General features: G+C 48.0%; 1 protein-coding gene across 4 annotated transcripts in view; it reads left to right on the top strand.

Moving 5' to 3' along the window:
- The window catches only part of CSMD2 (CUB and Sushi multiple domains 2), a 781,206-nt gene that overhangs the window by 494,858 nt on the left and 264,697 nt on the right, over positions 1-21,651 (top strand). For all 4 annotated transcript variants that reach the window (XR_012785340.1, XM_075553739.1, XM_075553737.1 and 1 more), the window contains 2 exons: positions 5,818-6,144; positions 12,370-12,564. Coding sequence is in view for 3 of the 4 variants with exons in the window: in XM_075553739.1 (XP_075409854.1) it covers positions 5,818-6,144; positions 12,370-12,564 (522 nt within the window). In the remaining variant the exon portion in view is untranslated. The remainder of the gene's footprint in view (positions 1-5,817; positions 6,145-12,369; positions 12,565-21,651) is intronic.

Below are 21,651 nucleotides of genomic sequence, written 5' to 3'. Positions count from 1 at the left end.
CACATTCCATTCACTGATGATTATTAATGCATTTTGATTGCATATTTGATCAATTTAAGACTGAAGAAGTTCAGTCTTAAGTTCAGTCTTAAGTTCTCTTAATTTCTTCATCACTAACTTCAGTGGCTGATGCATACATTGGAATAATTGTTGTTTTAACTAGCTTTTTTAAAATGTGTATAGCTAGCTATCTGAGTTGGTTAAAATTTATTGTGCCAACCTGGCCAATAAACACACGTGGGGTTAATTGGAGGGCAGAGAGATAAATGGCTTGGTGGGCCTTGCTTTTCTAGTTCTCGGGTCTCTTGCTTTCTGATGGTCGGACCAGGGTACAGCTGCTTTAGCCAGTTCCCTGCTTCAGCTGGCACTTCCTGTAAGACATCCCCAAGGAGAAGCAGCATGGACCTACCCAGATGCAGCCCTGGGTGCTGGAGCAGCCATGTGGAGACCCCTGCCAGTGTGGGATGTTTACACGTTCACTGACTCGAATTTCCTCCTGAGGTCAGCATCATTGTGTGTGTTTTGTGAGATGGAGGAGGACTTTGTGGATTGGTGTCAGCTATATGGGCTAATGTTGGGCTTGTGTGCTTGGGCAGCACTGGGTTGGGATGTTTTCTTGATGTGCACTTGCCCTTTATATAAAACTCCCTCTTATGCATGAGTTTCTGTGGATTTGTTTCTCTAATGTGCCCAGACGAGCACACTATCCTATCACAGACAGCGTTATACTTCAAGATCTTGAAATATTCTGTTCGCTAATGAATGTGACCCCATTCCTCTGGAATTTGTCATTCTTGGGAGAATAAACCATATGGCTGTCTGATTCAAAATGGCCAAACTGGTCAGTTTCAGGTCACTACTGCCTAGTATATTTATCTTTATGCATTCCATTTCATTTTTGATGACTTCCAGTTTTCCTAGATTTATACTTTGTACATTCCAAAATCTGTTATACTTATAGATATTTGCAACTGTTTTTTCTCATTTTGAGTCATGCCCATCAAAAAATGAAGGTCCCCCAAAGCATTACTCTATCCATATCATTATAGTCAGCCCTACTTTGAGCAGGTAGCTCTACCTGAATCATATTTCACATGCTTTCATCTTTCAGCACATATCTCTCAATGTTCCACTGCTGTTCATAAATCTCCCAATGGCTAATCACTCAGAAGTGGACAGTCCATTCCTTCTTTGTCTGTTCTTAGTCCGGAAGCTCTGCTGAAACCTGTTGACCTAGGGTGACCCTGCTGGTATGTGAAATATCTGTGACATATATTCCTGCATCAAGGTACCATGAAGGACACCCTAATATGACAGCCTAACAGACAAGTGATGGGTATTAATGATATTGTTCAGTAATGTCCACATCCCATTGGATCACATTTCTTTGGAATAAGTAAAAATATGGATTACTTACAATCAATTGATCAAGTGTCTTCCAAAACTTTTGGCATAAATGAGTTATCGCTTCCAGCATTGTATCCACTTGCTCAAATATCTCCACTGTTACTTCAGTTCTTGGACCTTTCTTTTACACGAATGACTTCATTGCAGGTTGGACTTCTTTCTTCAGCACCATCAGCTCTTGATCATATGCTGCCTCCCGAAATGACTGAGCATCAACCAGTTCTTTTTGATACAGTAGCTCCTACCATCTTCTGTGATGCTCTCTGCATCACTTCATATTTTGCCCATGCAACCAGTACAACAGGAGGATGCTACTTTTCTTCAGGTCTTTCAGCACGAACTATGCTGGGCATGTTCTTCCCATTTTATTTAATCGCTGCAGGTCTGTGCATTTCGCTTGATTAACTCATGCCACACTATGAAATCTTCTGTTCAGCTATTTTTAAAGTCATTTTATTGGGGGCTTATACAACTCTTATCGCAATCCTTTGTCAAGCACATTTGTACATTTGGTGCCATCCTCATTCTCGAAATATCTGCTTGCTACTTGAACCCTTGGTATCAGCTCCTCATTTTCCCCTCCCTCCCCACCCCCTCCTTCATGAACCCTCGATAATTTATAAATTATTATTATTTTGTCATATCTTACACTGTCTGACATCCCCTTCACCCACTTTTCTGTTGTCCATCCCCCAGGGAGGGGGTTATATGTAGATCCTTGTGATTGGTTCCCCCTTTGAACCCCACCTTCCCTCCACCCTCCTGGTATTGCCACTCTCACCACTGGTCCTGAGGGGCTCATCTGTCCTGGATTCCCTATCTGTTCAGCAATGTTACTTCAACATCCTTCCATTAGTTTGAGTTACTTTACATTCAAGAGCAAGTTGTAGCGTCTCTTCTGACATTCATTTTATGATTTTCTTTCCTTCTGTCCTTTTAATGACCACTTGGTCTCTTCATATATGATTGCCTTCTTGTTATGCCCCAATATATCGGATCTTCCGTGATTAGTTTTCAATATGTCAAATCTATTCTTGAGATGGCCTCTAGATTTAGGCGGGATATATTCAAGATCGTACAGCCTGGTTTGCAGGAATGTACTTTAATTTTCTTTAGCTTCAACTTAAGTTTGCATATGGACCTCTGATGGGCTGTTCCAGTCGGTCCTTGCCTTGCTCTGCAGAGTATGTCCATTGGCTCTTCCAGTGATGTAGTGGGTCTGGTTCCTGGGTGGTCCGGACAGTGAGATCACATGTATGAGCCAGCCCTAAAAGCTCATGGAACAGATTTTAATTCAATTTTCCCCACAGCATTTCTGAAGCCCCATCATATAGTTAGTGGCTTTTTATGTTATTGGAAAGAGACATTTGCAATGAATAAGTTATTATTGAAAAGTTCTATTATGTGATCTCCATCCTCGTTTATTTTGCCAAGATCCTAGTTTCCAACTACAGATCTTCCCTTTTTTTTGTTCCAACTTTCTCACTCAAAGTCCTAGTAATTATTTAATGCATCTTGATTGAGCATTTGATCAACTTCAGATGGCGGAATTTGGTAAATATCTTCAACTTCTTTGGCATTAGTTCGTGGCATGAATCTTTGAATAACAGTTGTACTAACAGGGTGCCTGGTAGGCACTCAGCTATTATCGTGTCACTGGCCGTTTTGTGCTTCCAGATCAAGCTTGAAATCCTGCTTTTGACAGTGACCGTGATGCCATTCCTCTTCAATTTGGCATTCTAGGGACAGTGGAGCATATGCTTGTCAGATGAAAAATAGCCAGCACTTTCCATTTCAGATCAATAGTGCTTAGGATATCAATCTGTATGCCTTCCATTTTGTTTATTGGACTTTTAATTTTATTTATTTTTCCAACCACTTTCTTAGGGCATAATCTGGGCATTATACCAGACAATAGTTCAATACTGTCAAGAAGTGTGGCACAACTGCTACCGCGATCAGTTTCCAAACCGTTTTCCCTTCTTGTGGTCCGTTCTATTTTTGACTACTTCCAATGTCTAGCTCACACTTTGCACGTTCTAATTATGAATGGGCACTGACAAATGTTACTTCTCATTTTGAGTCATGCCACACCAGGAAATGAAGGTCCTGGAAGCTTGATTCCATCCATCCAGGCTTCTGCTTGGAGGAGCCAGTCCTTCCATGAGCGTCTTCCAACTGGGTGGGCTCAGCATCAGCACTTATCTCACAGTGTTCCGCTGGAGTTCATTAGGTCTTCCCTGGGCATGTTCACTTTAAGAAGTGGGTCATCAGATCCCTGTACCTAGTCTGCATTAGTCTGGAAGCTCTGCTAAACCTTGTTAGCCATTGGTGACCCTGCTGGTACTTGCAATAACAGTGGCATGGCTTCCAGCATCAGAGCACAATGCAGGCCACCACCGATGAGGGATGAAGTCTTCCTTAAGTATCAGCATTATTAACACCAATCACCAACATAGATTTTATAAAGGGATTTAAGTGTTTGCCCATAGCAGTTTTCACTTTACACATTCATTCCATTTTTTTAACAATGAACCTATATTAGTTTTGCATGCCAAAAAATTAACTACCTTTTATCATCTTGCAATAAAACCCGCTACCCCTTAACACAACTTTTGTTTCTTGGCTCATGTCCAGTTTTTATCCATATATAAATAAATAAACATTTAATAGCTATAATCAAAAGTGTACATATAATTTTATGATCTACTATTTTTACTTTAAATGATTTTTAATATTACTCTTTCTGCAGGGTCATATTTATCACTTTAATGATTACTTTTAAACTACATTACAGTAAATACTATAATTTACTCCACATTATCAGGCAGACATATGAGTTGTTCACAATTTTTTTCGGCAATAAAATTACATCACTATAAACATCACCACCATATGGCCTTTTTTCTTTTGAATTAATTTCTAGAGATTAATGAGTTAGAGCATTTGAATGGTCTCATGACTGTTGGTAATTTGCATTCTCTCTCCCAAAGAGTTATATCAGCTTTACCCTGTGGGCAGCCACGAATGAACATACCAGTTCAAGGGAGGGTGTCTCATGGGTATTGAGTTTTACAGGGTTTTTTCTTCACTTTTCTCTAGTGAAGTGGACTGTGTCCTCATAGTAATTCATTATCCCCTAGATCAGCCCCCTGGTGAATCCCTCTTTGCTCATTTAACCATGCAGGTCTTGGTGGTAGTCTTATAGAATTATTAAAGCTTTTAATTCAACACTGATATTGACCCTTTGTCATATTTGTTCCATTGTTTTTCCTTTGTATTATTTTCCTTTTTAATTCCAGTTTAGTGTTTGTTGTTTGTTTTTTCTGTAGATGTTAATTTAGATCACTTTTCACATCTGGCCTCTATTGTGGGTCCTTTCTTTAATTATGCAAATAATGCAAAAGAATGCAAACGAAGGGGATTTCTGAGGCGGCAATCCTTAGGGTGAAGGGCAGGAGAGGGGACAGGAAGTGGGACAAGATGAGATCTTGCAAAGCTTTGAAACTTTGGTCATGGAAAGGTGGTGGGGCTGGACTAGAGTCCCCTTAGCATAGCTTTCTAGCTTGGAGTTGTCCAAACTCCTCTGGCATGCATATTGTTTCCCCACCAGGAAAGAAGTGGATTGAAATAATACTACCATGGTTAGGTTGTCTGCCAGTCCTATAGAGTTGTACAGTTTGGAAAATCCAAAGGAGCAGCTCTACTCTGCCTTGTGGGAGAGCTATGAGTCAAAACGGACCCAATGACTGTGTGTAAGAGTGTTGGTGGGGTCACTGGCGGAGGTGCTGACGATCGTGGCGGTGGTGGTGAGGGCTGTGGTCATGCTGTAGCAGGGTGATGCCGGTGGTAGTGCAGCGGTAGCAGTGTTGGTGTTGCTGGTGGCAGTGGTGACGATGGCAATGATGCGGTGGTGGTGGTTGTAGCTTGGTGGCGGTGGCAATGGTGATGGTGGAGGTGGCAGCGGTGGTGGTGGTGGTAGCGGTATGTGCATAATACTCTGCATACAGAGATGGAAACTCCCGAGACTGTCCTCTGAATTGAGCAATGCCCTTTTCTGCTGTTGCAAACCATGCTGGGAGGGGCTATAGGCTGTGGCTCTACACTCACGCTCAATTGATGGCTTGTCCCAGCACAGGGCCACAGAGCATGTAGGCACTGCACGAGGCCAAGGGGACCAAGGGAAGACAAGGTCCATCGTGCCTGCCTTTTGCCACAGGGACTGTCCCCGATGCTAAGCCCAGCATGGCGCCAGCATGTTTCCTGCCGAAAGCTCAGAGCCCAGCTAGTCCATCCCAACCTTGTTACACCCGTGCTCTCGAGACTAAAAGAACTGCTCCCCTGCTGGCCATCAGTGACCCCGACAGAGTGTGGGGACACCAGCTGACCTCCGCTGCTCTTCTCTTGCAGTCTCTTGCTTCTTCAACTTCACGAGCCCCTCTGGGATCGTCCTGTCCCCCAATTACCCAGAGGATTACGGCAACCACCTACACTGTGTCTGGCTCATCCTGGCCCGATCCGAGAGCCGCATCCACCTGGCCTTCAATGACATCGACGTGGAGCCACAGTTTGATTTCCTGGTCATCAAGGACGGGGCCACTGCCGAGGCCCCAGTGCTAGGCACCTTCTCAGGAAACCAGCTCCCCTCCTCCATCACCAGCAGCGGCCACGTGGCCCGTCTCGAGTTCCAGACTGACCACTCCACAGGGAAGCGGGGCTTCAATATCACCTTCACCAGTGAGTCCTCCCTCTGTCCCCAGCTGATCCGCCACATATGGGGCTCCAGGATGGTTGTTGGGTCGGGAGAGGGGCGGGGGCAGTCCAGGTGCTCAGGGCTCAGGCTCATGAAAGCTATTGGGCCAGGTTCCCTTTTCTTTATTTGGGAAGCGCTTGTCTTCCACAGGTGTGACAGGTACTGTACTGGGAGCCTGCCCCTCGGCCTTCCCTCGCACACTTCTCGTAGACGAGCCTGCCAGAACCAGGGAGGGGCCAAAGGAAAGAAGGTCTCGGACATCTCTGTAGCTTCCGAGCCCCTCGCTGTTGTGCTCCCCCAAATCCCTGACCACCTACACACGGTGGGCTTCTGGGTTCCCATGCTCTGCAGGCAAATCAGAAGCAGTGTTTGTCTGTGGGTCAACTCTCAGAGTATTTTCTCCAAGCCCCTCCTGGCCACAGTCTGCTCATTGCACCTCCAGTTTCAACCTGTATCCCCTTTTCTAGAAGCGGCCTCAAGCCCCACTGTGATTGTCGTGTGTGTGTGTGTGTGTGTGTGTGTGTGTGTGTGTGGTATGTGATGGGGTGAAATGGAGGTAGGATTCATAAAGAGGCTCAGAGAATGCAAACAGCAGGGAGGTAAGAAGTGGTTATGAGACCATAATAAGCCACAGACCCCGTGAACTTGGCCGGTGAGGATGAAGGTGGGCTGCTAGTGCGATATTGCTGCGGATGCCAACTGCTCTTGAACCAGCACCACTAACTGTGATGCGTGCACAGTCGAGTGAGACACTGCTCGGTCCTCTGCCGTCCCCGTGGGTCACTGTGGATCGGACAGTTGTGCTCCACAGAGTTCCCAGCGGCTGTTTTGGGGGCAGTAACTTCCCAAGCCTTTCTTGTTAGTCTTGTCTTCATCCAGAAGCTCTGCTGAAAATGTTGACTCCTCGAGTCCAATATGAAAATACACACACGCACACACACACACGCACCAGGTTAAAGAACAAATTAACCCCTCAAACGCCTACCGCTCAGAGGTGACTCTTGCGAATTTGGTGAATGAGCGTAATCGCTTAAGCAGATATAAGGTGTTTTCTATGCGTTCACGGCTCAACGATTGGATCCATGGTGGTGTTATTAGGTGCCACCGAGTCTGTTCCGATGACGGCGACTCTGTGTCCAGCAGAGCAAACACTGCCCGGGCCTCTGCCACTCTCACCACTGATGCAGCGCTGTGTCACTCCATCTTCTCACGGGTCGTCCCCTTTTTCACTGCCCCACTACTTTACCAAGCACGACGTCCTCCGCCGAGGACTGGTCTCCCAGACGACACGTCCAGAGTGGGTGAAACAAAGTCTTGGCGAGCTTGCCTCTGCGGAGCATTCTGGCTGTACATCTTCCATCGAATCAATAGATGGGGGGTTATAAAGATTAGCCTTATGCTAGGGTGTTTTAGAGGTGCAGGCATGATTAATGATGCTCTTTATAAGCCACCAGAGTTTTAGGTCGGCGTAAACAACCACAATTTCAAACCCACTGCTTTCTAGGCCATTCTTCCCCACAGTGACCTTCAAGGGCACAGTAGTACTTCTTGAAAGGGTTCCCCAGACTTAAATCTTTTGGGAAGCAAACTATCACCTCTTTCTCCCACCGAGTGGCTGGTGGGTGTGAACTGCCCACCTTTCAGTTCGTAGCTGAGTGCTTAACCGCTGTGTCATCAAAGATGGCGAGTGGGTGCCCTGTAGCTATGGAGAAAGCAGCCTGGGAGCTGAGAGCCTAGGCCCTGGGTGGCTTCAAGCAGCGCCTAGATGATCACCATGTGGACGTGTCAGAGGAGACCAGTGTCTTATGGGGGAGACAACGGTAGTTCCCTGAGCCCTGGTGCTATAATGGGTTACGCATTGGTCAGCAGTTGAACTCCACCAGCCACTCAAGGGGAGAAAGACGAGGCTGTCTGTTCCCAGAAGATTGACAGCCTTGGAAGCTCACAGGAGTAGTTCTAATCTCTGGGGTCACTATCAGTCCCAAGAAACTCGATGCAAGTGAGTGACTCTAGTGCCCCAACACATGTCCATGGGCCACTGTCCCATCGTCTGCATGAGAAGTACTGCAGGGGTCTGTTAAAACTGTGGGTCCTGGGGCCCCAGCCCCTTAGAGAGAAGAGTCCAGCAGTCCTAGGATGGGGTCCAGCTTTAAAGAGACACTTCTTGGAATATTTGGATGATAAAGGTAGCAAACCAGTTGCCATCATGGTGACTGCAACTTAAGGTGACCTTGTGTGTGTCCACCTCGATCTGTGCCCCTTGGGTTTCCCAATGACTGGCCTATCAGCCTGTCTTTGAAGGTGCCTCTGGGTAGGTTTGGCCCTCTGCTCTCCCACTCAGTAGCCGAGTGTGTCGACTGTTGGTATGGCCCAGGGACACTGAATGGCGACAATAGCTGCCATTGACTGAGCACCTGCTGTGAGCCATACTCGGTGCTGAGCACTTTATAGTTTGCACCAGTTACCTCAAAGCTCCACAAACTAAAGCATCCCTGTTTATAGACCAGAACACCAAAGCTTGAACTGGTATCTAGGTAGAAATGAGCAATATTTAAGAGCGTTTGCTGTCAGGCGTTTAAAATCACTCCATAACCCTATTGCGCATCTGTGTTTGGGTGCACGTGCACATACGTGGGTGAATGTCTGATGAACTTTGGGGACAGACAAACGCTTGGCTTTTTCTTGCCATCCCTTATTTCTAAATGTCAAGGTAACCTCGGAGCCACAATTCCTGTTGAAAAGAGGCTGAGAGACAGAGGTCTGGGCAGTCTAGACGCTGCTCTCCTGGGTGAGGGGTGCCGGGGATTCAGTCACTGCTCTGCAGTTTTGCTCCCAATCATCTTCATCCCAGAGGCTCCCCTAGCTTGTGTTCAGTAGGCAGGATCACCAGGTTAGCAGGCTTCTTGCCAGCAGCACCCTCCAGGGCTACTGCTGTTTCTGACTGTGCAAGTGTTTCCATCACTGGGGGATTTCAAAGACTTGTAAATTGTGTTCTTTGATGTGGCATGAGCTTATGCAGCCAGGGGACCTGGCCCCAACTTGAGAGCCACCAACTTGAAAACAGCAGGCGCACACCCAAGACCACCCTGGTCCTGGAATGGGTGGTACACACAGTTGGTATTCAGCTGCTGACTAAAAGGTTGAAGGTCTGATCCCACCCACCCAACAATGCAGAGAGAAATGGACTGGTAATCAAACTCCTTCTATAAAGATTAGAGCCATTTATTGGTCTAGCAGACACTGATGGAACACCCAAGACTGTGTCCCTTAATTGCCTTACAGGTCTGGAACTGAACTCACCCATTTGGCAATAGACAGGTCTATGAGAGGGACCACAACAGGGAGGTATGGACACCTTAGAGTAATCAGCCATTTAAGATCACAAGGGCAGCCTTTACCCAAAGATAAAGTTCAGAAGGTTGAGCAATAAAGGAGGAATGGGGACAGTAAGCATGCAAAGGAAATGGGATAGATCATGTTACATTGAGGGATTGCAATGAACGAGATGAAACAAAACTGTGTATGACTTGTCGAATATTAATCTGCTTCACTCCATTCACACTTAAAAATTTTTAACAAGCCCACATGGCAGAAGCACGCCAGCATGTGTAATCATGAGGTGTCAATGGGAACAGGTAACAGGCACCAGAAGATTAGAAACAAACAATCATTGGTGGCAATGAGGGAGGTCAGAGTGGAGACCCAAAACCCATCTGTAGACAACTGGACATCCCCTCACAGAAGGGTCACAGGGAAGGGACGAGTAGGTCAGGGTGCAGTACAGTATACTGTGAATCCAGGGGAACACACTGTTCCTCTGTTCCTTGAGGCTTCCTCACCCTCAATATCATGACCCTAACTCTGCCTTACAAATCTGGCTAGACCGGATTTACAATGTATGTTGTGTACAGACAAGAGCTCTTGATACATGGAATCCAGGACAGATCAACCCCTCGGGAACAGAAATCAGAACAGGAGTAGTGATACCAAGAGGGTAGGAGTAAGGTGGGGAGAGAAAGGGGGAACTTATCACAATGATCGAAGTATAACACCCTCCCCAAAGGGGACGAACAATAGAAACATGGGCAAAGGGAGACAGTGGTCAGTGTAAGATATGAAAATAATAATAACTTATAAGTTATCAAGGGTTTCACAAGGGTGGGAAGGTGGGGGAGGGAGAGAAAAAAAAGAGGATCTAATCCCAAGGACTCAGAAAGAAAATGTTTAGAAAATGATGATGGCAACATATGTAAAAATGACCTATACAATTGATGGATGGATTGTTATGAGAGCTCTAAGATTTCTCCAATAAAATGATTTTTTAAGATTTTAAAAGGAGATTATCATCAGGAAGGCTAGGCATGTGCTCAGTGGGCATATTAGGCTAGGCAAACCAGACACACACACACACACACACACACACACACACACACACACGTGGATGTGGGCTGGTGAACCCAGAATCAGGAAGAACACCACAGACTGCAGAGGCAGATGAATCCAAGATCAACTGGTCAGGCTTGCGACAAAACAAAAACAACAAAAAGCCAAACTCACTGCATAGAGTCAATGCCAACTCATAGTGTTCCAATAGAACTGGGTAGAGCCGTCCTTTTTGCGTTCGTGAGACCGTAACTGTTTTCAGGAGTAGAAAGCCCTGTCTTTCTCTTGAGGAGCAGCTGGTGGTTTTGAGCTGCCAACCTTGCAGATCACAGTCCAACTCATAACCACTAGACCACCAGGGCTCCAATAGGCTTGTGACAGGAAGGGCAAATGAACCTAAGTTCAGCGGTTCAGATGGCATGCCTCGGATGACTCTCAGGATCACCAGGCAATATGGCAAGGCCGGGCTTCAAGTCCAAAGGACCAAAGGTCCATGAGCCAGATACGGGGTCCAGGCCACCAAAAAGCAAGCAAGCGTTCCACCATGACTGTTTATATAGTGAGTGAGCCACACCCATGAGGAAACCTCTTTCCATTGTTTTTGGACTCTGATAGGAGGAAGGAGGTTCTACTCCATCCTAATCGTATAACTGCATGGGGTGCAGCACATTGTGCTAGACCATATGGTGGGGGGTTACGAGGCTTCAACTGCAAAACCACTGCGAATCCCGGTGCAGCCAGGTTGACGCACAGCCCACTCTCACAGCAGTATGGAGTATCTTTGCATGTGGGGAAGGGAAGAAGACAGAAGCCCTTACCCAATGGCTACTTAGGGCACGCCCGATGCTCACCACTCTCCTAGTCCTACCCATCTCTATTTTATTCCCAGCTCAAATGATACAACACTTGCCTGATCTCCAGGAAACTCAGGCTGGGCAAGGTTGCAGAAGCTGCCCAGACCCATGTAGCTAATAGGAGGCAAAGCTATTTAAACCCTCTGCGTCTTGACCCATCCATTGCCCAAACAGAGTGAGGGGCAGCCCTGACAAGAGATAAGGAAAGGAAAGTGGTGGCTTCAGACTGGGTTAATTCCAGGGTCCCTGCTGTATGATTCTTAGCATCTATTGTCTCATGGGATTTGGAGTCCAGCTCTCCTGCAACAGAAGTGGCCCCTTCACTGTCTGAAGTCAGGGAAGCGTGGGATGGATTTGACATTGGTTAGACCAATCTGCTTCTTAGTCACATCAGGCCTCAATTTCCTCATTTGTAAAGCGGAGTACTAATATCTATTTCGTAGGGTCATGAGTGTGGTGGAAATAAGTTAACAAGAGAGTCGCTTAGCTCACTGCATGGTCTATAGATGCTCATTAGACTGGCATGGCAGGAGGTGCTCAGGAAAGCAAAAGATGCAGTTTAGCAAGCACCCACCTGCTGCCTGGGAGCCCTTGGGGAGCACAGACAGTCAGCGGACTCGGATGCCAGAGAAAAGATGGAGGCTTGAGTCTCACAGAGATGCTTGGGGGACAAGGCTTCTCATCCTGAAAACCCGTGGAGTACAGTTCTGCTCTTGACACACGTGGGTGTGGGGCATGCCGAGAGTGAAACCAGCTCGTTGGCAGAGGCGTTGGGTCTTTCTGCCCAATATGACCTATTTGCCATGACCCCAGGGTCCCAGTCATCAAGTCTCTAGCTTTCCCTCCAGAATGGCAGCTTCTTGGGGAAGTGGAGGTGGAGCTGTGGCCAGCACACTGAAATATGTTTGCTTCGAGGGTCCCCACACCCGCTCTGTCTAATCCTGCCCTTGACCTGTTGCTATCCCCCTACAGCATTCCGGCACAACGAGTGTCCAGATCCCGGCGTTCCGGTGAATGGCAAACGGTTTGGCGACAGCCTTCAGCTGGGCAGCTCCATCTCTTTCCTCTGCGACGAAGGCTTCCTGGGGACCCAGGGCTCAGAGACCATCACCTGCATCTTGAAGGAGGGCAGTGTGGTGTGGAACAGTGCCGTGCTGCGATGTGAAGGTAGGAGGCCGCGGGACTGGGCGCTCTGTCTGGATCATTCTTCTGCAACCCACATCCAGGGGGGCCAACACCCTCCTGCCTTGGCAGGACCCCTCTGCAGAGGATTTGGGTTGTAACCGGAGAGTAAACCTGGAGAAGCCCTTGTTCTGGAATGTCAGGCATCAAGAGCACCTCTTATTCCATGCTGAGAACCCTTCCGGAGCATCGCCTCCAGAGGCTTGCTTCCAGCTCCTGCCCAAGAGCGCCCCAGCAGCCCAGCAGCAGTGACAGCATTCTCTGGTCTTTGGGGCTGCCTGTCACTCTTCCCTTTCCCACATGCTAATTTTCCACCTCCATGCCCTGAGAAGTCTCCAGCAGAGCCCCCCCTCCCCCTCGTGCCCCTGTTAAATGCTGCCTGATAGCCTCACATCAGTCTCCGGGAGGGGGAGGGCAGAGCAGAATCAACGCAGCTTCACGCAGGCAGGAGGCACATGATGTCACAGCCACAGTCAGCCTGGCCACACAGCATGGTTCCGGCGCAGGTTCCCCCAGCAGCCATGGGTCAAAGCAAACGGCAGGCGTTTTTAAGCCACATTTAAGCTTCCTGAGGGCAGGGATGCTGTCATGACCTTGGACCCAAATAATGCTGGGCATCGAGCTGCTCCATCAGTACTTGTGAGTGATGGGCCTCCGGTTGACACCCCTCGAGCCCACTGGGCAGAGACTCTGTCCTGGGGTCACGTTCAGTGCAGAGGCTGGGCTTCTCTTCTCTGGGGACCCAACAACACCTTCTCCTCATCTCATGTCATGACACCTACAAGACCCTCCCAACTCCCCTCTCCCAACCCCAGCAGGTGGGAAGGATGGGGGAACCGATGAGGAAGGCAGCAGGCACGCCTTGGAGAGAGCGTGGCCCCAGGGCTGGTAGGGAGATGGGAAAGAAGACGTGTGGGCCCTGGAGACAGCCCTCAGCAGCAAAGGGGCCACATGGGATTTTGGATCAGAGTGCTCTCACCTGGAATCAGAGTGCTCTTACCTGGAAGGTCGCTCTGTCCCTCTCGGGGCAGGAAAATGAGGGCATGACTAATAATATTGAGATGTGTGTGGAAAGGGCAGTCCCAGCCTGAAGTCCCTGCGAACGTTGGCTGTGCTCTCGCTGACGTCAGGGAGTTGTCTGGGCTCTCGGATCCCCAAATCTAGCACATGCGTTGGCACCGGTGACACTGTTTGGTAAACACCAGGTGATGGATCATGGATGAATGAATGAGCGAGGCATTGTGGGTGCCATCGAGTCATTCCGACTCACAGCGACCCTGCGTACAACAGAAGGATGCGCTCTTCCCGGTTCTATGCCATCCTCCCAACTGTTACTAGGCTCAAGGCCCTTGCTGCCGCAGGAGCTAGGTTAGAGCCTCCCCCAAACGAAGCACAGTGGGGCAGGGCCTGACCACAGCTATCCCTACCGTGTGATTCACCAGCTGAGTCACCCTGGGCCAGGGACTTGACCTCTCCGGGCCTCAGCTTCCCCGTCTGGAGAATTCAGGTTACAGGTCGGTGCTTTCTTCACAGGGCTGAGCCTGGGAGTCATGCTCCTTGAGGACTGGCTGCGAGCATGATTTCACCTGAACTAGATCTACAGAGGCTCAGTCCTGTTGGAGACGACCCTGCCATCCGGGATCATTGTATCTCCACTTCCTGCCCTCCAGGATCAGCACCTGCCTAGGTCATCAGTCGCAGGGAAACCCCCACCCCCCACCCCGTGGCCGTGTGAGAGTGAGCGGGAGAGGAGCCCATCTCTCACCGTGGATCTGAGAGCAGCTGTCACGAGTTCCTCATATGGGCGAAATGGAATGAAATGAAATGTCCTAGTTGGAAATTAAAATTGTGGTGTTCACTCTGCCCCTAGAAGGGGAAGCACAGTAGGTCTGGGGGCAGTGGACTACCGGAAATAAGGGGCAGCTTGTTTGAGACTCTGGCTTGGCACACGGTGTGTCCACAGACTGACAGGCATTTGCTGCCCTCCTGGTTCTCAGGGAGCAGCACCTCCCAGGGGAAATGAGAGCCAGGTGCCACTGAAGGCAGAGTGGGGAGGAGGGAGCAGTTCCAGTGGAGTCAGTTCTGACTCGGAGGGGTCCCACCCCCATCCCCCACGGGGTCACAGCAGGCTGTACACCACGGAGTTCCCCATGACTGTCTGCAAGAAGATGGCCAAGCCTTTCTTTTGAGGTACTTCTGGGCGGACTCAAACCTCCAAGCTTTGGATTAGCAGCCAAGCCTGTTTGTAGCACCCAGGGGCCCTGGGAAGCCTGCCCCTCTCTGCCCAACCCTCCCCCGCACCCTCATGTCCAAACCTTAAAGCTGCACGCTTAGTCATCAGCATCTTTGTCTTCTCCGTGTTTTCTAGTTTTGTTTTCGATGAAGTGTCCCCACCTTGTGGGCAATTAAATGCAGATGCTAATGGTCTTGTCAAGAACACTCTTTCATATATGCTCAGAGCCACTTAGCATGGGAGGTTGTCAGGAGACACGGAGGAAAGGGCTGCAACTCCTAAATCTAGGAAGACGGGTGATGATGTGGGGGCTGTAGAGCTGGGGTCACCGTCCTTTCTTCTAAAAGGACAGGTATTTCCAGTGCTGCCACTGTAAGGTCTCTACTCAGCTAAGCCATCGCACCATAAAAGACCACACACCAATGAACGGGCCTGAGCCAGCCCAGAGGCTATGTCTGCCAACCCCGAATCTCAAGGTGGCGGAGCAGTGGGAGAATTCTCACCTTCTGGGAAGGTGCCGGGGCCCCAGGTGCCATTCCCAGCCAGTGTGCCTCATGCCCAGCCACCATCTATGGTGAGCCGTGTGCATGTCACTGTGATGCCGAACAGGGTCCAACAGAGCTTCCGGATGACGACAGGCAGGGAAGAAAGACGTTTAATTGATACCAGTTCGATTTAAGTTTGCCTTTTCAGAAATAATTTTCATTACTTGAGGCTCACTCAACTCATCACCAACGAGTCAATTCCAACTGAGCAAGCCTCAGAACCCCACGGGGGCAGCTTGGCTCCGTCCGATAGTCAGCGTCACCTGATGGAAGTGAGTTTGGGTTTTTTTGGAGGAGGCAGAAAGACCTGGAGATCTACTTCTGAAGAAGCAGCCAATGAAAACCTTATGGATCCCAACAGTCTGATCCACTCAACAGCAGCCAACAACGACCAGTCTGGAGTACAGAGGACCTAGAGGATCCACAAGTTAAAACCAGAAACTTCCTGAGAAAGGTTTCCAGGTAGTGCAGGCAGCTTCTTAGGGGTGCCAGGTCTTGTCTCCCCAACATTCACCTCTTGATCGTCTCCTTTATAGAAGAGCATAGCGCAGCAAGATAGCATTTTATAAGTGCTCCCTCATTGTAGCCTTGCACTCGGCCAAGGAATTCATGATAGGAGCCAGCCCAACTGGAGCTCGGAGAGGGCAAGTCACTCGGTCAAGGTTCTCCCCACGTGCAAGTGCTGGAGCCGGGATGCGCACGCAGGCCCTGGCTGCACTGTTGACGGCACGCTTCCTGAGTAACATCACTCGCGAGGTTAGAATTGCAAACAGGCCGAAGAAGGACTTAAGAGCGTCCACAGATAGAATGAGAAGCCGCGCATCCACTTTCTGCGTCCCAGTAGAAAATTAAAACAAAGAAAGCATATTGCCTATTACAAACGACAAAGGCGGCGGGACGCCTCATGGAGACATCAGAAACTGACAGCGTAAAGCAAAAGGACAGCAGGAAGACAAACGTACCAGTTACGACAGTGAAGGTAATTAAACTCCCTATGAAGAGACGAAGACCAGCAGGCCGGGCTCTTAGGCCGCAGGCGGCTCACAGGCAGCGCACACAGTGGATGGGAGTTGAGTTCTCCAGTGAGTGTGTGCATTTTTATATATTTAAGTTTTAAAGGAAGGCAGGGTAGGTGGAAATAAATCCCAAGACACACGTGTGATTGGGTTCAAAGGGGAAAGATTCACTGCCAAACCTCACCCCACAGAAGAAACTAGCTGAACAATTTGGAGTGAGGACATCCCTTTCCCTCCCCCACCCTTCCGTCTGTCCATAAAGCAAATGCTTTACTGTTATAGTCGAGGGCGAGGGCAGTCCTAGGAAAAGAAAGGAAGCCGGTCCTCAGACTTCCAAGGAAGATAGTTAAAGTTGGTTATTGACTTCCTGACATCTCATCTAATTTTCATGTCACTCCTGTGAAATGATATTGTGTTCTATAAATTGAGAAAACTGAGAACCAGAGAATTGGCTTGACTTGCCCGAGATTACTCAGCTAGTAAAAACTGAGCGCTCATTATGTGCTAAGTACAGGTGATGTGTTTGATTTAGGCATGCGTTGGCCTGGATCCATCCCCATGACAACCCTAGCAGGTAGGTACTGTGGCTACCAAACTCTAGGTGACACAGCTCAGTGAGTGGCGGAGTTGGGATCCAAATCTAAGTAATCTGACTCCAGAGCCACCTCTTCTAGCCACCAGATGAGGACTCTCCTCTTTTCCTCCTACCAGGTGATGGAAGACAGGTGGGCAGGGAGCGGGTGGGAGGGGGAGGAGGTGAGGAGGGGAGTGATGGAGGTACACAGCAGGGAGGCAGGGATGAAGTAGATAGGAGCCCACCCCACAGGATTCGAAGTTAGAGAAAGAGTTTTCACGTCTATGGTCACTTGCGCAGGACAGCTAGTAGTCTGAAACCCTTTGACGGCAGCCCAAGCCCACTGAGGAAGCAATAATCAGAAGAGGCACTTTCACACCCACCTGCAGTGGTTAGATACGGGGCCCAGACATCTCAGATTTAAATCCAATAACCTAACTTCCTTCTCCAGACCTGATTCGTCAACTATAAGATCAGGAGAATACCAGGACCCACTTGATAGGTTGCTACACAGATTGATGTGCAGGCAAAGAGAGCGTACAGGTGAAATTCAATGCCTGGCACACAGTTGAGCTCAATGGGTTTTAATTAGGTCTTCGTGTTATTTTTCCTAAGGAGCCTTGGTGACTTAGTGGGCTGCAGTGGGACTGTAATCCTGAGCAATTCAGACTCACCAGCTGCTCCAAGGGAGAAAGATGAGGCTTTCCATTCCTTTAAAGGGTTTCCAGTCTCACAAACCCCCAAGGGCAGTTGTCTCTGTCGTCTAGGATTTCTCTGAGTCAGAATCGACTCGATGGCAGTGAGTTGGGTATCACCATCACCAGTCTTGGCATAATTTGAACACCACAAGTCAAAAGAGGTAGCTAGACCCTCGCAGAGAACGCGAGCTCCTTGTGAGAAGCCGAGTAACTCCAACTTCCAATGAATAGGTCATTCCTTTAATAGAATATTTATGGACCACCTGCTCTATGTCCCAGGCACTGGATTGGCTCAGGGTTCTTCTCTGGTCTTCTTGCCAAATTTCTTCCTCTATTCATGGAGGGAGCTCTGCTTTTTTCTTTCTTTCATAATTTTTGTTCTCTCCAACCTTTTTTTAATGGAAAATGTTAAACCTATACAAAAACAAAGAAAAATCTAATGAGCTCTGATACACCTGTCATCCAGTTTGATGAATTATAAATGACTGGCTGTGTTGCCTCAGCATCATCCTTACCTATCCATCCCCACTTGCTCTGCGATTATTTTGAAACAAGTAGCAGATGGATTATTTCATCTATACACATTTTAGTCTGTATTTATAACAGATAAAAGAGCTCTTTAAAATATAACCAGGCTTTTATTATCTAAAAAATTAGGAATAATTACTTAATGAAATAGAATTTTCATGATTTTCTTAAGCTTTTATTATTCTTATTTGTGGTCTTTTTTCAACTCCAGCCTAGTTAGTGCCATGCATGGCAAGTGGCTGATCAAGCTCTCAAGTCTGCTTTAGGCAACAGCTCCTACGCCTGCCCCTTGTGATTGTTTAGTCAGAGCTGCTGGGCCGTCTGCGCTGAGGAGCCTCTTGAAGTCGGAATTCTGCTACTTGCTTCCCTGAGAGGCCGTTTAACACAGACCTCGTTATCTTGTACAGTGTTTCCTTCATGTGGTTGGAAGCTCGGGAGAGAGTCAGATTCCGTTCCATTTCTGGCAGGAATACTTCATTGGTGGGCTCAATGCCGCCATCAGCCTAAACACATGATGAAATCTTAGAAGAGATGGGGCTTGTTGGTCTGAGAGAGAGTGGCCATGGTAACCTTGCAGGTGGGACCTGGACTCACCTCTGCATTAGAACAATCAGCCATTTAGCATCAAAAGGGCAGCTTTTGTGGGTAGAGGGAGTTCACCCGAGGCTTGTTTCCTAGGTAGGCCCACAAATGCATCTTGGGCTCACACTGTCATCCATCGCCTCTGCACACTGGATTCTCCTCATTCAGGCTCCGATTCTAATTCTCCTCCGACTGCCGGGTCTACAGTCCTTCGGTCACTGATGTTGGTGTGCTTCTTCCAGGTGGACCCAGCTGACATCTCACTTAGATGGCTGCTTGTTTGGAGACAAGCCTTTAAGACCCCAGAGACGGTTTTATCTGATAGCCCAGCATGAGGAAAGTGGTTACAAAACATAGTTCTTGGATGAGCTAAGTGCAGAATATCAAAGGCACAAATCTGACTTGAGCAGCTAAAGAACTTTGGCCGTAGATCCCCTATGATGCGGGCAGGACCAGACCTGGTTTCCAAAATTGTCTTTGTGTTTGGTTTGTACTGTTTGCTTGATTTTTTGTATGTTCATGTTGGGGTGTATCTCAGAGCTGTTATGTCATTCACGGACACCCTCTTGAAGTTGTGTTATATGTTTTCCCATTTTCCGGTATATGAAACCCAGGATTGTTGAACCTATAGGGACAGCAAGTAGACTCAGGGTTTCCAGGGGCGTGGGGTTCAATGGCGGCGGCAGGATAAAAGGGAGACGATGTTAAGGAGTCCTTCCAGAAAGCGAATGACTGGAAGCTGATTGTTGTAGCAATTGTACAGTTGTGATTGACGTGATTAAACTGTGGAATGATATGACACATGTATTACATCACAACTAACAATGAAATGGGCAGTTTTGACCCAAGGATAAAGTTCAAGAGTTCTTAGAGAAGGAGAACTAGGAACGGAAACAGGGGAAGAAGTGGAATCGACGATGGCTGCGTTGAGGGAATCCCGTTGGATGAGTTGAAACAAAATACACATGAACTGTTGAACATGAAACTGGTGATCTGCTCTGTGGACATGCACTGTGACTATGTGGACATGTACAACTCACACACATACACACACGTTAAAAGATGAAGCTCATGATGTCTGTCAGTTGTTATTCGGTGCAGTGGACTCGGTTCTGACTCACAGCGCCACCTGATGTACAACCGAGGAAAACCTATCCCATCCTGTGTCATCCTTTGTCATCCTGTGTCATCCTGTGTCATCCTGTGTCATCCTCATAATTGTTCTTCTGTGAGAGCCCACGTGGCAGTCGCTGTGCGGGTCCATCTCATCAAGGGCCTTTCTCCGTTTCACGGCCCCTCTGCTTTAGCCAGTCTGATGGCCTCTCCAGAGACTGGTGTCTCCTGACAGCGTGCCCAAAGTACATACGGGGAAGCCTCGCCATTCTTGCTTCGAAGGAGCCTTCTGGCTGTGCTTTTCCAAGACAGATTTGGTTTGTTCTTTTGGCAGCCCGTGATACTTTCCATGTTTTCGTGTGTCATGGTGTTTGCTTTATGTTGTCTCTATTTGGAGCATGCTGGGAGCCATTGATGATTATGGCCCCAAATCACAGAAGCGGTCACATTGTTTTCCTTTGCCTTCAGTCATAAGCTGGAATGCCTCTATGAAGAAAACTTACTGTCACCCACTGCCTTTCGGCACAGTTCATACAAGGCAAGGGGAAAACGTCATTTATTTCCCCTTATTACCAGGTTTTTCTTACTGAAGAGTTGGTGACCTCCTGTCTTTCAAAGCTGAACGTTTTAAAATGTCACTACAGCCCAGTGGACTTGAAGGTATTCTGCGCATTTCAATTTATTGCAGTTATTATTCTGATGGGCCTCAAACTGCCTCGTTGGCCTGTAGGATGCTGTTGAAGTTTGCTCCTGCGCCCCGTCATCTTGACAGCTTCCTTGCGATCTAATTGGACTCAAGGCCCACCCTCATCTAGTACATTTTTTTGGCCCTGACCTAGAATCAGCTATTTCCCCCAAGAAGCTCTGGTTCCTATTAGCAGAAACGATTGTTTAGATCTGGGTGCTGGAAGTGCTTACTCTGACCAAAGTGGCCCCTGTTTCTAAGCCTTTTCACTGAACAGAGCTAGAATGGTTTCTCTAAAGATAAAATGCCATTCACCAAACCCAACCCCAAGCCATGGAGCCAGTTCCAACCCACAGTGAACCTCTTGAAGGTTCCCGGGCTTGTGAATCTCTCAGGAAATACGCAGCCTCATCTTTCTCTCAAGGAGTGGGCTGGTGGATTTGAACCACTGGCCTTGTGGTTAACAGTTCAATACTTACCTAACAGCGCCACTAAGGCTCCTTCAAATACACCCTGGGTTCATATTATTTCCACCTGAAGATCACTTTTTTTGAAACTTAATTTTCTCTATGCCATATCTATGCCTCACGTCAGTCAGGCTGAAAGTCCCAGTGCCCAATGTCACCAACGTAAGTTCACTTTTGTGGGCCCTGAAGATGCCCAGCCATGACTCTCAGAAGACCTAATGCAGGAAAGTCTGTGAAAGCTGTAACCTGTGCAAGGGGGAGGCTGTCAGAAAGCACCCCCAAACATCTTCCACTAAAAGGTACAAGAGAAAGGTAGTGGGACCGCATTTTGTCCTGCAAGACTCAGAAAACCAAGGCAGTCCAGGTGACTCTCAGGTCCCAGAGATTACTCCCATTAACAATGTTTTACCAAAAATGAGGCTTTGGTTTCATTTCTTTTCTTCTTTTTTACCTGTTTTTGTCTTTATGTCCCTATTCAAGGTGGGCTATTAAATTCCTATGCTTTAAAGTCGCTTTGACAAGTGGCTTTGCATGTGATTTTGTCACCAGTGGATACATCAAGATGCTCACTTATTTCAATTCACTTTTACTTGCCTTGCTCATCAGATTTCATCTTTTTTTCTAAGTATAT

This window comes from Tenrec ecaudatus, chromosome 1 (assembly GCF_050624435.1).
Source record: "Tenrec ecaudatus isolate mTenEca1 chromosome 1, mTenEca1.hap1, whole genome shotgun sequence".
Lineage (NCBI taxonomy): Eukaryota > Metazoa > Chordata > Mammalia > Afrosoricida > Tenrecidae > Tenrec > Tenrec ecaudatus.
The sequence above is the reverse complement of the archived record's forward strand: the minus strand, read 5'-3'. Positions and strand labels throughout refer to the sequence as shown.